The sequence below is a fragment of the Drosophila melanogaster genome, chromosome 2R (assembly GCF_000001215.4).
Source record: "Drosophila melanogaster chromosome 2R".
NCBI classification, from domain to species: Eukaryota; Metazoa; Arthropoda; class Insecta; order Diptera; family Drosophilidae; genus Drosophila; species Drosophila melanogaster.
The window spans coordinates 5415334-5438734 of record NT_033778.4 but is presented as its reverse complement, the minus strand read 5'-3'; the positions used below and the strand labels follow the sequence as shown (position 1 = coordinate 5438734).

At 36.0% G+C, this 23401-nt stretch overlaps 1 protein-coding gene across 5 annotated transcripts in view, besides 16 other annotated features; it reads right to left on the bottom strand.

The window, feature by feature from the left end:
- Nucleotides 1-69: part of a mobile genetic element that runs on past the window's edge.
- The window catches only part of stw (straw), a 42352-nt gene that overhangs the window by 17361 nt on the left and 1590 nt on the right, over nucleotides 1-23401 (bottom strand). For 4 of the 5 annotated variants that reach the window (NM_136326.3, NM_001273780.1, NM_001144134.2 and 1 more), the window contains exons 2-3: nucleotides 14496-14985; nucleotides 2323-3083 (exon numbers count right to left, since the gene is read on the bottom strand). In NM_136326.3, coding sequence (NP_610170.2) covers nucleotides 2323-3083; nucleotides 14496-14985 — 1251 coding nt within the window. Of the gene's footprint in view, nucleotides 1-2322; nucleotides 3084-14495; nucleotides 14986-22317; nucleotides 22640-23401 lie in introns of those variants that run through there. The other variant, NM_165432.3, reaches the window with a different exon arrangement.
- Nucleotides 264-362: a mobile genetic element.
- Nucleotides 1131-1570: a mobile genetic element.
- Nucleotides 3606-3655: a mobile genetic element.
- Nucleotides 4788-5286: a mobile genetic element.
- Nucleotides 5309-6408: a mobile genetic element.
- Nucleotides 6832-7067: a mobile genetic element.
- Nucleotides 7283-10864: a mobile genetic element.
- Nucleotides 11783-11818: a mobile genetic element.
- Nucleotides 12256-13324: a mobile genetic element.
- Nucleotides 13738-13788: a mobile genetic element.
- Nucleotides 13886-14413: a mobile genetic element.
- Nucleotides 15076-15461: a mobile genetic element.
- Nucleotides 17277-17604: a mobile genetic element.
- Nucleotides 18112-20686: a mobile genetic element.
- Nucleotides 21489-21529: a mobile genetic element.

Below are 23401 nucleotides of genomic sequence, written 5' to 3'. Positions count from 1 at the left end.
AGAGCATATAAGCTCTATATAGTCGGAAACGCTTCCTTCTGCATTACATACTTTTTAACGAATCTAGTATCCCTTTTACTCTACGAGAAACAGGTATAAAAATAGAAAAATAGTTCTTATTTCAGAAACACTGTTTATCCCACTCGAGAGTGTATATACCACAAAGTATAAAAAAAAGTATAAAAATAAAATGCATTTTCGCAACGGTAACAACTTTTAAACTTTTCTTTTTAATGGGGATTTTTTGTCACTCCGGTTATCAAGTGGACATTTTGAACTACTTAATACAGCGGCATCATCTTCAAACGTAGATGTCATTGCTCGCTGTTTCGTGGGTATATCTGCCATATATAGGAGGTATACACTAGTTCCGAGGCAAAACTCCTGCCGCAATGTCCGCACCTGGTTAGGCAGCTTTTGAGTCGCAGCAAAATGAATCGGTATAAAATTGACGATTTCATATGCATATGTTTTGGCCTTATAGAAAAGTGATCGAACTGTTCTAATTCTGTTCTAATTTCAGTGGTGAAGTGATTGTATTGGTCAAAGGTAATACTAAATTGATATGACGTTAAAAAGATTACAGAGTGCTAGAAGTTGTGTTATCATTTCAGATTTTAGTATTCTTGACTTTTCTTGTATTGTTTGTTGTATAGTTTAAAAACGTTGTTTTTTTTCTAAATTGCTATTATCACAGAACCCTCATTGGTCCTGCATGCATCAACTGTCTCCGGTGGGCATATATGGATATGATTTTTCCGCAGTGAGAATTCTGTGCTTGTATATAATATATTTCAATATTTCAAATTCTTTGAAATGCAAGGCGACCAATGCTATTTCCATGTATGTTGGAACATTTAAATAGTATTGAACCATTGGCATTTTGAATTATGGTTCGTCTGTATATATCTGTCACAAGTAAGCACGAAGCACTCGTGCATGAGTAATCTATCTATAGCTTATTGTCTTTACTCTCATTTCTCTGATATATCAGCATCAGCATATCTTTTCTAGGAAGAACCAGCATTATAAGTTAAGCAACAACTTAACGTTTTTGACTGGAAATTGAAAGAATAATTTTGAAATTTTTTAAATCGAGTGAATGTGAGATGTCGTTACTCGTAGAGTAACCGTACGAACGTCGAGATCTCAAGAACTATAAAAGCTAGAAGGTTGAGATTAAATGTTTTGGTAAATGTTTTAATATTTATTTATGTTTTTATTAGTCTTGTAAATTTCTATAAATCTGACAAAAAACTTTTTGCCCAAGGCTCACATGTTCACTCGCCTGAAAACGGTTTTTTTTTTATATTAGTCGTGTAAGCTTCTATTGATATGCAAAAAAACTTTTCCACACGCCCACAAAGCGCCCTAAACTGCCACGCCCAAACTTTTGAGAAATATTGTGATATTACTTTGTATTATTTCCATGCCCACAAACCGCCCAAAACGGACACTATTTTTTTCCCACATTCTACCGATATTAAAAAAAATTACATTTCTCGTTCACACTTCCATCGGAATAATGGGTATCTGATAGTCCAGGAACTTGACTATAGCATTCTCTCTTGTTAATAATACTCTTAAGCTAGGTTTTTCTGGCCGTCGCTATATCCTTGTATTATTTCTGGTCTTTTGAGAAGTTCTGGTTCAGGAAGGTTTTAAATAGTATGCAGTCGTAGTTATAAAGTGGTTGTCATAGGTTTGATCAGGTTTAATAGGTTTCTTCGATCAAAAACTGATGGGTGACTATGTATCCATAGACCTAACACTATCTGTTTGTACCAGGCTATAATTACCATAATTACTAGGGTAGGTGACCGAAATAATCACTGTCCGAAGCTATTCGTTTGTACACAGGCACAGAACCAGGTCGCTCGAGAGGTTCGCGTGCAAAAAAAGAGTATAGTGAGGTTGCGGGCCTCTAGCTTAACTTTCAATTGTAGGAGTGAGAGTTTGGGGTAAACCAATAATCGTATTCTTAATGTAAACTTCTTATTTGAAATCTCTGCAAGTTTCATACCAAAACGAAATATTGAAAATCGAAGGTACCCAAGTTTGATGGCAATGTGAAAGGGATTACTAGAAATGTTTGTGGAGTTTGAGTTTTGTAAGACATATTCAAATTATGGAAAGCTTGACAGCTTTCAAACGTAATGGAAGATGGCGGGAGGGAAACTGCACTAGCTATTTATTTCTAAGTGAATGATTTTTGTCTAAGATAATGATTAAGCAATCTGTAATAAAGTTCCACTTTTAAAATATTCACTAGAAATAAATATAAATATTTGTAGATATTATTCTAATAAAAAAGGAACTTACCTGAAAAGGAAATGATTGTATTTACATCAACAGGATGCACAGGCTCACCATCGGTTGCTATAACCGTCATGCCGTGACCCTCAATTGTTACCTGTGCTGGACAGACTGAAGCAAATGCATTTATCATTCGAAAGCGGTAACGACGTCCTGGCGTAATTGTGAATATTTCCAACGGAGTATTAGTCATAAATCCAGTGTTCGGGTCACGAAACTGGCCTTTTCCGTTAATCAACATAGACTCCGGATCTTGGCCTGTGTTAACAGCCAAGCGTCCAGGATATCTCTCTGCTGCATCTTCATGCAACCAATCACTGATAAGCATTATATGTGTTGTTAAATCAAAATCATATAAATGGGAGTTAGGGTCCCTTGATGGTGGCTGTCGAACCACGACGCTGCCGTAGAGTCCATCTAGTTTCTGTAGACCGGTATGAGCATGCCAAAAATGTGTCCCAGCGTTTCCTGTCCACTGATAACGGAAGGTATTACCCTGCTGAATGGGGCACTGAGTAACGAAGGGCACCCCATCATAATACTGCGATCCACGTTGCCATATACCGTGCCAGTGTATAGTTACTTCCATTCCCTCCATATGGTTCTCCACATCAATAACGACTTTGTCGTTTTCACACACTTGAATGCTTGGCCCGGGTATCATACGATTCGCAGTTAGAATTCCACGTTCAACTCCATCAGCTAAGACACACTGACAATGGCTCCAAACCGTATTCGTTGCGTTTGGAGTACATACTTGACACGCACTGTGTGTAAATAATTATAATTATAATTAGGTCAATCCGATAAAAATATATTAATTTGATTTATTTATTTTAAACTTGCTCAATTGTAAGGAAAGACATATTAAGTGTAGCCAATATTGGTGAATAAAATGAAAAAATATTTAAAAATTGTTTAACAGTGTTTGTGTGTCTATCTTGGGAGTGTAGGTGAAAGGGGGCGTGACCAGGGTTTCTGATTTACAGATCAAAATTGGCAAGATTAACAATAAAACGAAGAAAAATCCAAGCATTTTTTAAAAGTGTGGGCGTGATGATTTTTGTCAAGTCTATAGAAAGTTACAAGACTAATAAAATTATAAAAAAAAAAAAATATCCAAAACTTAACTCAAAAATGTAAGCGTCGCAGTTTTGGACGGTTTGTGGGCGCTAGAGTGTTTGTGGCAACATGGGTCAACAAGTTGACGCTGCGTCTTTGTCTTTAGAATCTGTATGCTGAATCTCAACATTATGGCTTTTATAGTTCCTGAGATCTCGGTTATACGGTTCATATACGCTTCCTTCTGCCTGTTACATACATTTCAACGAATCTAGTATACCCTTTTACACTACAAGTAACTGGTATAATAACGCAACAGACGAAGAGCTTTTATAGCTACTTACGATTTAATGTATATTAATTTTATAAAATATTAGTTTTAATATGCGTACAAAGTATATTTATTTTTGAGGGGGGCAAATATATTGATAAAATTTATTTCTAAAAGAGATGGGGAAACACTTTCTCCGAGAAGACCTATTTTGTCTTTAATGTCTAATATTTTCGAAAGTATGTATTAATTTTAATTCTAATGGGTGGGTAGGCAGGACAAACTTGATATGCAAATTGAAAAAGGTCAATATTTTGTATTTGTGGACATTTTCGAATTATCGTATTTTCAAAACTGTATGTGCCCAGCATTTTTGAGCTGTCGTCGTTGATCGTTAGATTTCGGTCTTTGGTTCTCAAAGAAATTGTTCGCTACAATACTGTCGATTTATTTAACACCTCTTCTGTGCTTGGCTTGACTAGAATAGTATGATGTTAGGCTGACTCTGATCTGTTGATACACGATTATAATCATTCATTTAAATGCATTTTAAATGTATCCTGTTGTCCAATGTTTTTAATCTTTTCTTTTGTCTCTTTCCTTAGACTCTTTTTAATGAATACATAAGTACACAAAATAAAGTTTAAACTGCATAGCCACGCTCTAAATATAGGTCCCTTCACATTAAAAATTATTCGAAATTAAATATAATACAAAAGTATTCTCACACCCTTCCCATTTTAATTTGGAATACGTAAGCTTATTTCAGAAATGATTATTCATCGATTGCATATGTCAGAAAGCTTAATGCAACATGTAGACAATAATAATAATGATACTTAAAAACTTAAAACTGATAAAGACAAAAATGTTCTTGTAAGTATTCGCATTAGAATTAAACTGCACACGCATTTATGCCCATCGTTCAATCCTAAAGTAGGTAAAGTTTTTACATTATACTCTTTATTCAAAAATACATATACAGCTGTGCAAGAGAAACTTAGAAATACGACTGTATTTTGTAAGCCGTGTTTTCGTTTCGGAATAAAAAATTAAAAACAACCAATATTTTAAAGTATTATAGCAGGGTTTTGTTGGTCAAGCTAATTTTTATCAGTTAAAAAAATGTATTAATATGCAACAAGAGAGAATGCTATAGACGAATTCCGGGAGTATCATATACAAGTTACTTTTACTAGTGGAAATATGAACGCAAAATTCTGGCATATCGATAGTATTGGGAAATTAGAAGAAATTAAAAAAATTTTCAAGACGTTAGTAGAGGCGTTGCTACAGTGTTTTTGGTAAACCGATAGAAATTGGCAAAACAAACAATAAAACGAAAAAAAATTAGAACGATTTTTTAAACTGTGCGAGTGGCAAACATTTTTTTTTTAATCTATAGAAATTTACAAGATTAATAAAAATGTGAAAAAACATCAACACATTTTTCATAAGTGTGGGCGTGGTCATCATTGTCTCTAGAATTTGTATTCTGAATCTTAACCTTCTAGCTTGTATAGTTACTGAGATCTCAACGTTCATACGGACAGACTGACATGGGTAGATCGACTCGGCTATTGATCCTGATCAAGAATATATATCTGCCTGTTACATACTGTTCAACGAATCTAGTATACACTTTTACTCTACGAGTAACGGGTATAAAAATGTATAAGCTCACACATTGAGCTAAAAACCCAAAACTTAACACTGAATCTGATTAAAGGAGCTGCACAGGTACACTAGAATCCGTTCTTACGGCAGCAGCCCTAAAATCAGAAACGTTACAATTAATCCGAATAGGACTGACGAACAAATCGAAACTCGTCCTGGAAAAGCGACGCTTACGTGGAGAATGGCAGTCCTCCAGATCTCCATCTGCAAAACAAAAGCTAACAATAGCCACACGGTAGAGAAGGAATACGCTCAGCGTTTTGCTGAGAAATATTTCAATGTTAAGCAGACTGAGCCTCCACATTTAGCGCTCACCTACAAAATGTATTAACTCCAAACCAGGCTACTAGTACATTAGCGCTACCGTCTTTATCCGTAAACTGCCACTAACAACACACCACAATTGTGTTTCCTCCAAACTAAAATAATTAAAGACAATCTTATCCGGAAAAAATCCGGGTGGCTTTGACCATATAACACCGAAAATGATCATGAGCGGCCACATTCCGGCGTTAGCTATATAACTCAGCTCTTTACCAAACATAGTTACCATGATAAAAGTGATCGATTATCATAATGTTTTCAAAGCCTGGTAAGGACCACTCTGTTGCTTCGCCTTACAGACCAATAAGTCAACTCTTATGTATTTTGAAACCTTTGGAAAAATGCCAGATAATCCAACTTAATCTACATCTGAGAGCCCACAACAAAGTCCCAGCCTATCAATTTAGTTTTCGCGAAAGCCACGGAACCATTGAGCATGTGAAACGAATTACAGCGCAAATAATATAAGTAATAATAATAATAAAATAATAAGTAGGATTCGAAAATAGAGAATATTGTACGGACGTAGTTTTAGACGTATACCCACGCATTTGACAGGGTCTGGCTTGATTGTCTAATGTTTACAGCTTTACCAGAAAGAATACACAAACTTCTAAAGTCTATGACAAAAAGTTTGCAGTGCGGAACAAAAATTAAGGCTGGAGAATCCCCAGACTGCGTAATTGGTCCTATTTTATACCTCATCTATACAGCAGACATCCCTACAAATACTCGACACGTTTGCCGACGATCCAGCTGGATTTTGAAGAAATTAAGAGTTATATAAGTGAGAACTTTGATGACATTCTCCTCAAATTTCAAAGCGTGCCTTGTAAACGCATCCGCACGCAACCTTTGCTGGCGGCATTTCTACGTATGATTGTGCCCATCAGCTACGTCCACTCCGGCATGACACCGGCACCGTCGCTGCCATCTCTTGAGCTCACGATATTCACTGGAACTTGTATTCTATGTTTGCGACGATAATAGATAGTCATTCTACAAGCGTAGAAAAGCTGCAGCATCTACGATCTTGTCTAAGGGACACGTCGTTGAAAATCATTCGCTCATTACCGACGGCAACTGTATAAAGTGTAACAGATTTTCTAATTGACTTTTGGTTTTTCAAGCGTATGTCAGGAGATATCGGATGTCCAGAGCGTATCTGTTTTAATATTTCGTGTCGAATAAATTCAACTCTCATATTCGTGTTCTAAGCGGATTGGGTACAACGGAGCAAATTGCTGTATGCATTAACGTCCAAGTACTTGCCCAAAAGCTGGATCTGTCGAGTCAGGCCAAATGGGAGGAGCACTTGGAGGACCTAGCCTTCAAAATCTTAATTCCAAAGGGGATTCCATGTCATCATATCTGGAACAGCGATGCAGGACTCTGGTGACTACGGATTGCGCCATGGTGGAAACTAATTGTACAGCTAATATGCGTGAATCAGCCTTTCTAGCCACCTTAATCCTCCGACATGTTCTTTCTGTTATGCTTCTGGGCACTCAATTCAGTACTGACAAAGCCTTAAGAACATAACTCCAGGAAGTCGATTTCAAGAAGCAAAAAAACTGACCTTTGTATAAATCGCCTTAAGAGTGGTTATCAGTTAATGCCTAATGACACAATTTGGCTTTCAAAGCGAACGGTCGTTTTTTTTGCGCCCCGATTCTTATTTTGTGTTTGCCAAACCAGCCGTAGTTTTTAATAATCTTCTTTAATTATCATATATTTTAAACATAATTATTAAAGATCCGCTCGCTTCGCGAGTTATTCCTTATGATTTGTGCAGTAGTTTAAACAAATATACAAAGTATTTTGCATTTTTCGTCTTTGTTTTTTGTTTACTCTCCCTTTTGTGCGTTGTTCGCAGGGCTGTATGCTGTTGTTTTTTGCATACACATAAACTGCACTTTTCGCTCTCACTCTCTCACTCTCCCAGCTCGCTTGAAAGTTTTGATCTTGTGTTTTCGTGCACAGTGGTCTGATTTTAGATAAGCATGGAAACCGTAAATGTTGTCTGCTTTTATAAAAATTGTTGCCAGGTTATAAAACCTGAGCAGCCAAAAATGACTTGTTGGCTATGTGAAAGAATGGTGCATACTAAGTGCGCTGGTTTTAATGGCCGTAGAAGTGATGACCTAGCAAAGGGTAAAAATCTAAATTACTGTTGTGATGCTTGCCTTGTGGTTGCGAACGAGATGAAATCGTTTATGCGCCAAACTAAAGATGGCTTGAAAGAACTGATCAACAGTTTTGGCGTAGCTAGAGATAGTTTTCGTCGAGCCGATGATCTTCTTTCCGCGATTAATTCACAGTTTAATGACCTTAAGCTATTAGATGAATCTCCAAAGCGCAAAAAAGCCGCTGGTGGTAGGCTACCAAAGGCCCCGCAACCACGGGTAAATGATCAACAGGACTCCACAACTGATCAGCTGTCATTCGCAGCAAATCCGCATATGTTGCTAAGATCGGCAGCTAAAAAAGATGCGGAGCAATCCGATCAATCCGCTGTGCAGGGACCCCACCCTGTGATTGCTAAAGATTGCGAATTGTCTGCACTGGTTTCTCAACCAGTGATTCCACCTGTCCCGATTAGTTTACCACCACAAGGAAACATTGAGTCCGAACTACCGGCACAAGTTGGCACTTTAGAAATGCAATCTGCAGGGCCAAAACCCCTCGCGGTGGTTTCACTAAAGAAACAAATTTTCGTTTCTCGGCTTTCCCCTGATCAAACATCATCTGATATATTCTCTTACATACAAGACAAAACAAAAGCGGATAATATAAAAGTGGAAAAATTTAACTTCTCTTACGCTAGGGACTTATCATCTTTCAAGATAAATGTCCCAAACGAGCTTTTTTCGACCATATGATCGGGTAATTTTTGGCCGGATAGTATGGTGGTAAAAGAGTTCGAAGCTAAGATCAAAAATAGAAAAAAGGGGCCCGTGGGAATTAAACTTCCCTCACGTGGTCAGACCACTGCACCATCCGCCACTTCATCTTCTTCCTCTTCTTCAAAAAACTATCTCCTAATAAAATGCTAGAGGCTTGCGTAGCAAACTAACCAAATTGTATTGTGATAGTCTTTCATTTGCATCCCATATAATAGTGTTCACAGAGACTTGGTTTAAGCCGGAGATACTTAACTCCGAAGTCTTCCCAGATATGTACACTATATATAGGTATGACCATCCCTCCAGACGGGGAGGTGGAGTCTTAATTGCGGTTAGATCTACCCTCGCGTTTTTGACGAGTCCCGTAACTCTGAATTCTTATGCGTAAAGCTGTCTTTTTCCGACAGATCAGTTTATATTACGTGCTCGTATATTCCGCCATCTTCTGAATTCCCAGAATATCAGAATCATCTTTCCATCTTGAATAAACTGTCTGACAGGGACCAATTGGTAGTTTTAGGTGATTTTAATATACTTGGCACAATGTGGTCCCCAGAAAAACAATCGAATATCCTTCTCCCTTTAGCACAACATGATTTTATTGACGGCTTGCTCGACTTATCGTTGTCGCAAGTTAATTATATTCCAAACTCTCTTGGTCGTCTGTTGGATCTGTGTTTTGTACCAAGTCCTGAAAGTGTGGTTCTGTGTATTTCTGAGGGTAGCACCTCTTACTCAACCTGAAGATCCATATCATCCTACTTTCGAGGTGGCAATCGACATAGGTACGGTATTAAAAGTAAATTCAGAGAAGTCAACAAAGCGAATTCCCTGTTTTCGCAAGGCAAATTTTCGAAGGCTAAACAATTTTATAGCTGGCTTTAATTGGTCCGATCTTTAATCCTGCAACATAATGGCGGATGCGATTAATATGTTTTATACCGCAATTAAATCATTTTTTGACTCTTGTGTTCCGATGTACTATCCGTCAATCTCTAAACCTCCTTGGTTTAATAAAGAGTTGACACACCTAAGAAATGTAAAGTCCAGACTCTATATAAAATTTTAAAATGCCGGTTCTCAGTGCATCCTTTGTAAATATTTAAGCGCTCGGTTAATCTTCACAATTCTCTCATATATGGAAGGAAACTTTTTGAAAATGTTATCACTCCTCATTTGCAGCACCTTTGTAGATCAATCATATCACCGTGTCAACACGGTTTTATGATACGCAGATCAACAATCACTAACCTCTTGGTGCTAACTTCTTTCGTAATACAGGGTTTCAAAAATAATCTTCAAACAGATGTCATCTACACTGATTTTAGTAAAGCATTTGACTCTGTTAATCATTACCTTCTAATTTCCCTGTTGATCATCTAAATTGGGTTTCAAGCTATCTGAATGGCAGGACGCAACAAGTCCTCTTTAAAAATTCTTTATCTTGTATTCTCCGAGTCACATCCGGTGACCCACAAGGGAGCCATCTTGGTCCGCTTCTTTTTACCTTATTCATTAACGACCTCCCCTTAATAATAAAACATTCGCGTTTACTTATGTACGCAGTCGATGTTAAATTATTCTATTTAGACTTACAATCCGATCTAGATCGATTTCAAATATGGTGCCGTGATAACGTGTTAGACTTAAATGGCTTCAAGTGTAAAGTTATGACCTTTTGTCGTGCCAACCCAATACGCAATGACATACACTCTAAGTGGGTGCTCCTTGGACAGAATAACACGAGTTGATGATCTTGGTGTTCTTCTGGACCCAAAACTAAAATTTTCTGACCATATTTCCTCTATTGTCAATAAGGCCAGGGGTGTGCTTGGTTTTATAAAATAAAGGTGGTCTAAGGAATTTGATGATCCTTACTTGACTAAAACCTTATTTATTTCGTTAGTCCGTCCGATTCTCGAGTACGAATCACCTGTTTGGAGTCCACAATACGCAGTCCACTCGGACCGCATTGAATCGGTCCAAAAAAATTCTTACTTTTAGCCTTGCCGCGCCTAAATTGGGATGCAAACCGTATATTACCTCTTATTATAGTAGACTACTTTTAATTAATTTACCGTCCCTGCCGCTCTTAAAGCAATCGATTTTAACTTTTTTAATTACATAATTCGATACTACTAACAGTAATATTTAATATGGTTATTTTACATTATATTCATTTCCTCGTTCCTGTTCTCTGTTTTATATCGCGTCTATATCTTCTCGCAAATCGAGCCGTACGATACACGGCAGCGCCCCTCGGTCGGTTGGGAGGGAAGTGTGGCCGTGGGACCCGTGCGAAAACAAAAAAAAAAAAAACAAAAAATGGAGGCAGTGCAACTCTGGCCATTGTCATGCCTGCGGATATAAGCACCGTACTCCGCTTCATTTGAAGAACTAAGCCTCGTCTTCGTCACTCAAAATATATCAGGTTACTGAGATTGATTTATTGAATCATGTAACAGAGCCCTCTGCAATGTCAGGTCCATCTTGAGCTATTATTTCTCACGATTAAGGCAAAGATGTCGTACTCCTAGCCACATGTGCCAACTTCAGAAAAATCTTTGGGGTGTGTTACTGGAATAGGTGACTCTAGTTTCAAAGCAGGTGGTTTGTCAGTTAACTTAACAATGCGATCTCGAACCTCCGAGTACTTGACTTCCATCACTGCTGTCATTGCTTTCAATATAACAAAACATCAGACCAACGTCGACGTTTGTAACTGGAAAATACCCCAAAACCTGAAACTCGCGGATCCAGAGTTCAATCGCCCTCATCGCCTTGATAGGCGCCAGTCTTATTTACGTCCTGCTATTCGTTGTCCAGACGGACTTCTGCCGCGATTGCCTGGTTCGTTTGCCGCTGCAGTCGCTCCAATGGCAAGGCTTTTATATCGTCGTGCACGGTTATTCCGCCTAATGAGGAAACCCAACTGGATCGACTTGATGTGCTGCTTCGTCGGTTTTGGGAGGTGGAGAGTTACCTCGACCCAATTGCTCGTGCTTCCAGGGAAGAGCTTTACTGTGAAGCTCATATCGTGAAACACTTTGCTCGCTTGCCGGCCGGGGATTATTCTGATCGATTGCCAGACAAGCTAAGTTTAGATCTGTTGGGGGAGTCCTACCAGCAAGCATTGCAAAGATTCTTATCTCTTGAGAGAAAGATAAAGCATCGTCCAGCCGTCAAAGTCCAATGTAAGGCTTTTAGTACTTGCGTATGAGGCACATCACTTTACAAGTTCTTAGACTTTAAATCTATATTACGTTAAAGCATTGCCTTAACGCAATAATTTATTGAATATCTGTACAACATATCATATAATAAATTTCATAAGTGGTTTTGTATTGGATTGTAATTGAGTGTTTTAAATAGCGCTTTTAGGTATATTAGTTGAAACAAAAACTTATGTTTAACTTGAGATTTAAACTGAGTTTCACTTCGTTTAAAGTGCTTAAAAAGCACTTTTAAGCACTTTCTTTGTAATTAACCTTTTTAGGTCGCACCTTCCGGTTGCCTTACAAAAACAACTATTTGATAATAACTTAATTTTTAAAAGGAATTTGAAGTGAGTCCAGCTGAGTCCAACAATGAAATGTACCGCATGTTGTAGCTTATTTAATTCTTGTTTATATAATTGTAATTAAAAATTGCACATTTTGAGATTTTGGGAGAGATTTTTCAGATAAAAGTGAGTTTAACCAAAGACACTAGAATAACAAGATGCGTAACGCCATACGATTTTTTGGAACACGATTTTTCCGCCGTGGCTCTAGAGGTGGCTGCAGGCTCTCTCAAATTTTTGTTCATGAGCGAGAGAGCGGAGAGCGCTACAGCGAACAGCTATTTTCTACGCATAGCAGACAACTGTATGTGTTCACACGTATGCTCATGCATTGTAAATTTGACAAAATATGCCCATCACCTTAGAAGTTCTTAGACTTTAAATCTATATTATTTTTAATCAATTAACACCATACGAAAAATTCTTGTTTTGCATTGCCTTAACGTTATTATTATTTGAAAATAGATTAGAAATAGCCAAAACTATGTACATATTATCACAAAAATAAATTTCAAAAATCACTTTATATAAGAATATTTGTCATTAGAGTATTCATCTTGCGGCGTGTGAAAAATTAATAAGGCAATGATTGTTGAGTGCTTGTGTCCGCACTTCGTGCCTCAAGATGTGACCAAAGCAAAGACACTGGAATAATTCTTTGATATGACTTTTGCAATAAACAGTTTTCATATGTAATGTCTTCTTTTTGGAAAATTTACGTTTTAAATTACAGTAGCTATAATAATTTCCTTTGTATTTGCTTTAATTATTTAGTATATTTATTAAGTCATTTGACTTAATATGATGTATGTAAATGATCCAATTTTATTATTTTAAATGCACATTAGATTCAGTTGTTTTTCATATTCAGTTTTTTTTATATATTACAATTTGATATTTTTAAACAGCGCGCAATTTCATCATATTGCTACGAAATTGGCCAAAACTCCCCAAATATGTAAATTCGTTTCTTCGATCAGAATTGATTTCGGCCCGAAAATCGTCTTCTAGCACAACACGCACACATATACGCGTTCTCGTCTCTTGTTTTTACTGACACAAGCAAGGAAATTCTATTTTTAGATTTCTTACGCTCTCAGCGTAATCGAGCGGACAGAGGGCAATTTTTGCCGTCACCAAAAAAGTTGCTGCATAGTGCCAAACCAATGTATGGCCGTTACGCATCTTGTTATTCGAGTGTCTTTGGTTTAATTTTGATTATTACGAAATAAGTTGTTTTTTGATTGGACTAAAAAAAGCATACGAAATTAGAGAAATCCATATTCAAAAATTAGTTAATTAAATATAAGGGGGCGGTGCCACGGCCACAATTGTTGCTGTTGTAAAAGGCATGGTCAAGTCTTTATCCTAGTCTAGTCTTTCCGTTTTGAAGTTCTTAATTTTGGCCACAAAAAGGTATCATTTAGCCTATAGTGCAGAGGTGTAGGTCTTTACAAAAAAAATAAGAGCTTACTTGCTCACCCAGCTGATATGCGATATGCATATGAATATGCAATATAAAAAGAAAGCTGAGGTGCCACAGACTAATTGTGTCTCCAATGTTGGCAATAATTGAAGACATAATTTTAGGTGCTGCTGGAGGGTGCGAGACCCGACAATGAGTATTTTTGTCTTCAATGTGCCTGCGCCATGTGAGTCTTATGTCGAGGAGGTTACACCTTAAGCCCAAATAAATATTCATATTAAATAAAAAGCTATAATCGATATTCATATGATTAAATTCATTTTCATTGTATATAAAAAATAAGTCGATTTCCCCAACTATCAGATACTCGTTACTCAGCTAGTGTGAATGCGAACGCGAAATTTAATAATTTCATAATCGGGGATATCGATAGATATTGGGGAATAAAATGAGAAAAAATTTGATAATTGTTCAATAGTGTGGGCGTGACCAAATTGGCGGCTTTAGGGCGTTAACGCGTGACAAAAAGTTTTTTGGCAAATTGATGGAAATTTACACGAGTAATACAATTATGAAAAAATTTCGAAAATAGTTCAAAAATGTGGGCATGGCAGTTTTGGGCAATTTGAGAAAGTTAAAGCGTGGCAGCATGGATCAACAAACTTGCTCTGCGTCCTTGTCTCTAGAATCTGTATGCTAAAACTCATCCTTCTAGCTTTTATAGTTCCTGATGTCTCGGCGGTAATAAAATAATAAGACAGACGGACATGGCGAGATCGACTCGGCTATTGATCCTTATTAAGAATATATATACTTTACATGGTCGGAAATGCTTTATTCTTCCTGTTACATACTTTTCAACGAATCTACAATAGTATACAATAGTATAGAAACTGCCTATTAAAAAATCGAATATTTCTAGTAAAAAATTTTGGAATTTTGAATACTTACGCTCCCAATACTGTGTAGTATTCCAACGTAAAATGATAGTAGCAAATTCTCGGAGGCTCGCCTTCGCGACAAGCGCGTGCACATTCATCAGGAGCAGATAGCGCAGGATTGCGCCGCAGCTCGGCAGTTGCACTAGTAGAGAAATCTAAGTGGCGGAATGGAGATTTTGGGTTGGGTTCCACGACGGTTCCTGTGATCTTATTAGCTGGATAACGTGCAGAGGTCGGTAGACTCCCGCGTGAGTTTAGGTAACCGCTTCCAGCGGTTAGGGCTGGCTTAGTACCAGCTAGGATTGAGGATGGAGCTCCAGACCCAAGGCTATTGCCATTTAATGGAGCGGGCCCAGAGTGGCTTCCACCTATAGACGGGTGAGTCTGCACAAGGCCGTGTGTTGCCGAAAAAAATGGTGAATCGAATGGAGTTGAACTACTAGGAGTGGCCACATGTTGCTGCCAGAAGGACCCCATTGGTGTAAGATCTGGTTGATTTTCTGCATAAAATAAAAAAAATATATATAACAATAAAACTTAGTCTCGATTTAGCTTATTATTATACCCATAAATCGTACAGTAAAAAGGTATACTAGATTCGTTGAAAAATAGGTAACATGTAGAAGGAAGCGGTATAAAGTATATATATTCTTGATCAGGATCAAAGCCTAGTCGATGTAACCCTGTCCTCGCCTACTCTAACGCCCTAAAACCGTCCAAAACTGTCACGCCCACGTGTTTAAAATTTTGTTGTATTTTTTCATAATTTTATAAGTCTTGTAAATTTCTAGCGATTTGCCAAAAAACTTTTTGCCACGCCCTAAACCCGCCCAAAATTTATTTATTTAAATTTATTCCCCAATATCTATCGATATCCGAGAAAACTGATAAAATTTTGGGTTCGCATTCCCCCTAGATAAGTAATGGGTATCAGATAGTCGGGAAACTATACTATACGACTATAGCATTCTCTCTTGTTTTTTCTTTTTGTAGCTTACTGGCTTCGCAACAGAATTTAATGTTTTTGAAGTCGTTATTACAGAGACCAAATAAAAGTCGACAAAGATCAATGACTTGAGAGCACCGGAACTCAGTCATTTCTCAATGAAATTTTCAATGTTATTAAATTATACTAGGATACAGTAGGATATTAGCAAGGTTGTATAAGCCGATTAGTTTAAGCTTGTGTATCAGTAGTTCATAACCAAAAGAATCAAAGGCTTTCCTGCAGTCAAACCACTTTGCATTGATAATTGGAAGCCTAGGCTCATAAAGGTTAACCAGGGGGATTATAAGAAAGCCGTGCTAGCAAAGATGAACAATGGATTTAAACTGGTAGCTGATCAATGATTAATTTTCAGCCTCGGAATGGTACTGAGCTTACTTTTGTTACGATAACTGTTAATATCTGACAATTTATGACATGATATGCAGTAAAAATTTAAAGGATTCTTTCTCGGTGGCAAAAAACCTTCATTGCTCAATGAATAACAATGTAAATTGAACTGTTAGACTGAACTGATAACGGGACCACGTAAGGATACCTTAATTTCACGGAGGCTTTCAAAACGTTACATCCGGCTATAAGGAACAGATTACAGCATTATTATATGCTGAGTATGTAGGGGGGCAATCGAGGACTTAACAGAAGCTACTGGAACACATTTAACTTACAGCCAGTATAGGATGTGATCGACATCATTGCTGCTAAGCAAAGATTTATGGAGATTTGGAAATTTGTGCAGATTTGAAGAGTAGTTTGATTAAAATCCTCCGGAACGGATCATCAAGTAGAGCGTGTGTTTCATGCAATATATAAATCTAATATGAAAACGAAGTCCAATTACATCTAACATTTACTGTGGGTCCCGAGTGATCAGTCGATAAGACCATTCACTAAATCATTTTGTTTTGCTCGATACAAGTGATCCAGAAAAAAAGTGAAAGATTAAAGTCGCGTAATAGTATCACCAGTGAATGCGGAGCTAAGGTGGATGGCAAAGAAATGCTTGCGAAAGATGAATGAGTAGAGCATGAAGAGCGAAGCGCGCAAACAATTTTCGAATAGAAATGCATATTTTTAAGGATGGTGACTCAATGACCATAACGGAGTTTTTTAAACAGCAGGAAAAAAGACTTTAAACGCCTAAAAATTCCTTTTAACTTTAATGGTATTATGGTATTATTGGGTCTTTAAAGTGAACTATTCTGTTATGAAAAGAGTTTACAACGGTTGATCAACGTCACGTTTGAAGCACCTAGAATACAAATTGATTGAAAAGTTGTATTTAAAGCGGTGACATCATTATCTATGATCTGCGAAGAGTCCATCGGCATTATATAATTGAGTTTAGCTTTTCGGTAAGCGATCGATGCGACGCCAATATGCAATTCCAACTTTACTAACTTTACTTTGACAAAAGCATTCAACACTACAAATAGCAGAACATTCCCAAAGCGCACGGCTGTTATGACTGTCGCAGGACACTAACCAAGGACTTCTTATGTAGCACCCTTACTGTATGGATTTCGACGATCTCTGATCTCTGTGATCTCTCGATTCGCGTGGTTTCGATTTCACTTCTTGTTCACTCTCGATGACTGTTTTCGCACTCTAATAAATTTTTCAAGTTAGCCTCGCGTACGCCATTGGACTTCGTTCCGACAGTCTGGCAGCACGCACCGTCCTATACTTGAGCTGCGTTTGATCGACTACCCCATAACAAACATACTCCAACATATAGGAAAGTTTCATGCTATATTATAGACCACATACAGTCAGAAGTTAAAAAATAGAAGCGTTGTAAAAAGCAAAGCAAAGACAAAAATAACGGAAAAATCGAGTTCGTTCTAAGAAAAAGAACAAAAAAATGTAGGAAAACAAAATGTGTAGAGTTTCTTGACAGTCTCAAAAGTGTGTAAACTTGGAATTTGTTGTGTATTTTCTTGTATAATTAATATTTTTTAAATATTTTTTTTATTTATAAGTAAAATAAATATTGTTTAATTATATTTTATGAAAAAATTGCGTTCAATTAAGCAAAGAACCCTTAATTTTTACCTTTAAAGTCAAAAATTCAACTTATTTCACAGCGTGTAAACAGTTTCTTGACAAACTGTATATAGCTGTATATGGTCGCAAAGAATTTGCGGGATGCCAAACTTTGACCGTTACTTTGCTGTGCACGTATCGCTTGTAAATACCGAAATTATTAGCTTTATAAGGTTTTTTTGTTAAGATTTGTTAATATGGTTACATATTAATGTAATATCCCATGCTTAAAACAAAAAATTTCGGAAGGGTCGTTACTCCAACGTAGTAAATAATTGACATCAGAATATACGAGAAATAAGGATTACAGATCGACTTACTTAAAGTTTTATTTTTGAAACTCTGCTGAAGATTGCTATAACATGTGTAGGCAAAGAAACAATAATATTTTGCCAAGTTTTATATCTTTTGAATACAGATTTTATGTTATATGTACATATTTCTCTTCGCATCTAGTATTGTAATTGTAAAGACAAAAGCTTCATTTAAAGCAACTCGTCGTTATGTAAAACTAACCAGAAACGTACATAGCGAAAAACCAATTTCGCCAGCTTGGAACTATAAACTATGTGTAAGTTAACACAATCACAAAACACCCGAAATATAGTCGTAAGCCTCAAGTGCTTTTCCCATCTATAGATCGAGCTTTACCTATAAGAAACTGTAACTTGTTAAGCTTTAGAGATAAGAACTCTTGCTATACTTAAGTCAGTCGATTTTGGAAGATTAGAAGCGTCGGTCATCGCCACGTACTTACTATTCGTCTCATTAAGTGCAGACCGCGCAAGCCCTATTGTAATTAATAAACTTACGCTAATAAATATATGGAAAATCTACTAAAATGATAATTGGCGCCCAAACGGATATAAAAACCTACGATAACTGAATAATTATAAATAAATAACAAAAGGAGGATCCGGAGACAAAACCAGCGGCTTTGGCTAATTAACTCTAACCTAAGAAATAAAAGTTTCGTGATTACATAAAGTATAATATTAATTACTAAGACCATCTACCTTAAAATTGTTTGTTAATCACTATTATTATATTGTAAGTATAACGCTTGTTGAACGAATTGGAAATATTATTATTATTATTATATTATAACCTATGCAAAGAGTATTGATAATAAAAATACATGAGTGACAGTGATAACCTTTTGGACAACCTAGTGTCAAGCTTAAATAAATGGTCAGCGCACCAGGCAAGTAGGCAAAACAGTGCAGAAAAAAATAATAGGTCATCAGATAATTGGTGGTCAAAAACAAAGACAACTAGCGAAATGGAATTTGAAGCTCAGTTAAAAGCGATCGTAGAGAGTGCTGTTGCCGGTGCGCTCGCAGTCCAAAAACAATCATTTGAAAAGCAATTGCAGGAGATGAATGAGCGAATCGGGAAATTAACAGTGAACACCCCAGAGGTGGAAACTTATGTAGATGCTGAAATTAGACCAGGTGTTGTCTGTAGCGAGCCTCTAGATATAATTAAATCTCTGCCAGATTTTGATGGCAAAAGTGAAACATATGTGTCGTGGAGAAAAGCGGCTCATGTCGCTTTTAAAGTTTTCAAAGATTACGAGGGAAGTTCAACATTTTACCAAGCTCTTGGTATTATGCGAAATAAAATAAAAGGTCCAGCGAATACAGTATTGGCTTCTTTTAAAAAACAGCTAAGAAGAGAAAATGTAACAAGACGAGACAGAACCTTTGAGGTGGGAGAAACCGTCATGGTAAAACAAAACAATCGCTTGGGAAATAAACTAACCCCACGGTATAGGGAAGAACTAATCGAAGCAGACCTCGGGACAACGGTCCTCATAAAAGGGAGGGTCGTTCATAAAGATAATCTACGCTAGGTTTAGTATTTCTTTTCCTTTTGTGACCATCGCCAAGTTAGCAAAATACAAACGTGAAATCTGAACACTAGTAAAAGAGTTTGCAAACATTTTTCAATTAAATATTTGTCAAATCCTTCTTATTTAATCTTTAAACATTTTGTATTATTTCCGCTTCATCCTCTTTAGAAAATTTTAAAGGTATGTGATGAAATGCTAGACCCGAATGATTTGAAAACTTAAAGTCCACGCAACCACAAATATTTCCTGAAACTACCATAGAAAATAAATGCATTACCAAAACGGCATAATAACAGTATAGCGCACTCACTCTAATTAGATTTCAAATTCCCGATTAAAAAAAAAAATAAAACACTAATGTTATCAATACCCTTTCCTGATTCTGTTCAACTAAATAGGAAAATCAATACTTGCAATCAATAAGCGTTTTACTACATACTTTAATATCAAAAATATCTGAATGAACTTTATTATAAAATTATAATTGTTATACTTAATTATTGTCAAAACTTTAGTATTAAAACTGTAACTACCTCTTAAGTAGATGAGAAGAGTAGAAGAGGGAATTAAGATCTATCAACGTAGTATCTGCTAAAGACGTAAAGATGCGGCAACTATTTCTGCGCCTGGGTACTGAAACGACGAACTGAATAATATCTGCCATCAGACGCCAACCAGAGTGCGTTCAACACATACGTTTTGATGGTCAACTAGTTCAACCAACATCAGCATCATCGTCGTCAACAAGTCGACGGTTACAATAAAGATTTTTTCCAAGTTCGCTACGATCATCTCCAGAACCTTGTTGCGAACCCATGACATGGAGAATCAGCAGCATTTACGAACTTCTCGGATCATCCAGACACGCAGAGCTGCCTTCCCTTCGATGGTTTAACGCAGTACCAGGTTGGCAGTATGGGAACTTAGTGCACAACCAATGTTACCCGTAAGATCCGCTTTCAAATAGATTTGCCAATTGTAAAAAGTCTGTGGACAGCCTTCGTCTTAGAAGGGGAGGAGTTAACACAATCACAAAACACCCGAAATATAGTCGTAAGCCTCAAGTGCTTTTCCCATCTATAGATCGAGCTTTACCTATAAGAAACTGTAACTTGTTAAGCTTTAGAGATAAGAACTCTTGCTATACTTAAGTCAGTCGATTTTGGAAGATTAGAAGCGTCGGTCATCGCCACGTACTTACTATTCGTCTCATTAAGTGCAGACCGCGCAAGCCCTATTGTAATTAATAAACTTACGCTAATAAATATATGGAAAATCTACTAAAATGATAATTTGTACATACATTTGTATGTATGTATGCACTTTTTAATCAATCGTTTTCAATACTCTCCTGTTTATCTCTTAACTTTTTCTGATCTTGGAATCCCATTAAAGTGAAGAGTTTGAAATAAACATATGTACATGTTCCAAACGCAAGATTAACTTTTCTAGCTTAGCTTTTTGTTTGATTATTCTCGCTTAAAAAGACCACAAGCAACAAAATTATTAGCTTTTTGTCTGTTGTCGTCGACTAGTTTTTCTGTTCCATTTCGTTGGGCTCCAAAGACAGCTTCATACATAGTATAAACATTTCACACAGTTAAATATTTTTGCACACATACATATATGAATTACAGACACAGTTTTAAAGTAAACCAGAAAACTGGCTCCTCAACTTAGTCTTGTTTTGTGAGTTATTTTGTGTTGTATTTGGTCCGCAATTTCTAGCCGTAATAGACTTAAAAATCAATGGGAAATCTACATACAACTATACATGCAACCATATTTAAAATAAATTTATAAATATATTTTGATAATTTTATGGTAATAAAATTACGCACATTGTTTGTAAATTTGCTTAAATATTATCTTAAGATTGATGATAAATTTGTTAATTAACTGAACTGAAAATACTTTAGAAAGACATATTTTCTGATTTTCGAAATATTTACGATATAAACAAGATATAGAGTTTGTGTAATTCACAATTTACAAAACGGTCCTAGCACCCAATATTGTTAATATAGCCTATCTATAATATGGTAATTTTTAAATAATTCACATATTACTCTATTTATTTATATTTCTCGAAAGGGGTGATATCAAAGACATCAGAATAATTATTCTAGTGTCTTTGGTGATATGGTCGTTTTTAAAAATGGATATGGATGGATATATGGAACGGTTTAGAGAAGGTAAAAGGGTATACTGCGGAAATAGAACTTGCATTTCTAAAAACTCTTTAATAGGGTTCATAAAAATGTGTCACTCTACATTGTGAGATCCATTTGAAATTATTTATACAATTTATTTTGTACGCTAGTGTAATCAATTACGTTATTTCGAAACATTTGCACTAACGGACATACATATTTATATAGTATACATACGTACATTCATATGTTTGTAGGTATGTATATATTGGGACTGTATAAATGCAATCGGAAACCAGTCCCACATTCCGTACGTGTCACATATGTATGTTACTCTGTTAGTTTGTATTCATGGAAATAGAGAGATGACTAGCATGGGTTTACCTAACAACTTTATCATATTTTCAGCAACGATAACATTACAAAAAAAATGTGTTGATTAAAAAAAGCATTTCTGTTTTGCAAGTTAAAGTTTAGTAATGTAATACCATTGTATTGTCTTTAACATTGAATAAATATGTTTGGGTGCCCGTACATACATACACAAATTTTCAGTTTGAAGTCACCTTGAATCAGTTATAATTTAAGGCTGCACCATTTAATACCCCTTGCAGACCGGTTTTAAGCTTAATAAATTTGTATTTTGATGTTGCATTCATTTCAAATAAAACATTTGTATTTATTGGTTAAGGACCACTTAGAAAAATGTTAATTAAGGAAGATACCAAATTATACTATAATTTATGTATATTCAAATCATATCTGCACATACTTGAATGATCAAAAAACGAGTACATCAACTATCAAATACCCGTTTATCCGTTAGAAAATTTCGAAATAATAACGTATGCATGTATTCCTAAAATATCACAACCAGCTTCTAGATATGTCGCGTATGTCAACAAGTCCTTTGGTCAGCTATGAGAGAGAGCGAGGCGCAAATGGATGGCGGACATTGTTCTTCAAAGTAACTTAAGAAACTTAAAGGCGCGACCACCAGCTAGGTTAATTTTTGTCGACCATACCACAAATAATTAAGAGTATTAGTAAGTGTAACGTAGGCAAATAAAGATATAAATGACAGAAAAATAATTTATAAAAAGTAAAAACCGCATTAAATATAATATATTTATATAAACATAAACTGCAAACAATGAGTTTTAATGACGTAGTCTAAGGCTAGACTTTCCCTTTCACCCTTTTCAACAAATCACAAGCCTAACTCCAAGTGTAATGCACAAAATCATTGTGATCACCTCATTTCAATCATATACAATACAATACATATACAATAAATTGAACTGGCTTTTCATTTTAGGAAGTTATGTACATGTATTTTTGAAAAAGGGTCAAAAATTCGATCACCTTCCTGAGTTTCATTTTTGACATATTATTGCTAAAATTGGATTTCAACACTTAAAACGTGTGTTTGATTAATGACATAAATCGCTAACACAGCTTCTAAAAGATGTGTAGATTAAAATTCAAAACAAAATTTCGATTGAAAGCGAAAAAACTTTTTTCAAGTGCGTTTCGGATATCTCTTTTTTTATCTGGTGTGTATTCTAAATCGAAAAGCAATGAAGCATAGATTATTTTTGTGAATTAATAAAAATTACAATCGGTTACAAAAAACTATGGAATAGTTTTTAAGAGATCATACCAAAAAATGATGGAAATGACGACCTCCGAATTGAAAACAGGAGTCAACTTTCATGACAAACGTACATAAATCTGCGAATATTATTATCCGAACATACATACATATCTGCTGATATTATTTTCCATGAAAATTGCAAAAAAAAAATTTTTAAGACTCACTCAAAATAGTTATACACTATTCTTAAAGTCTAAAA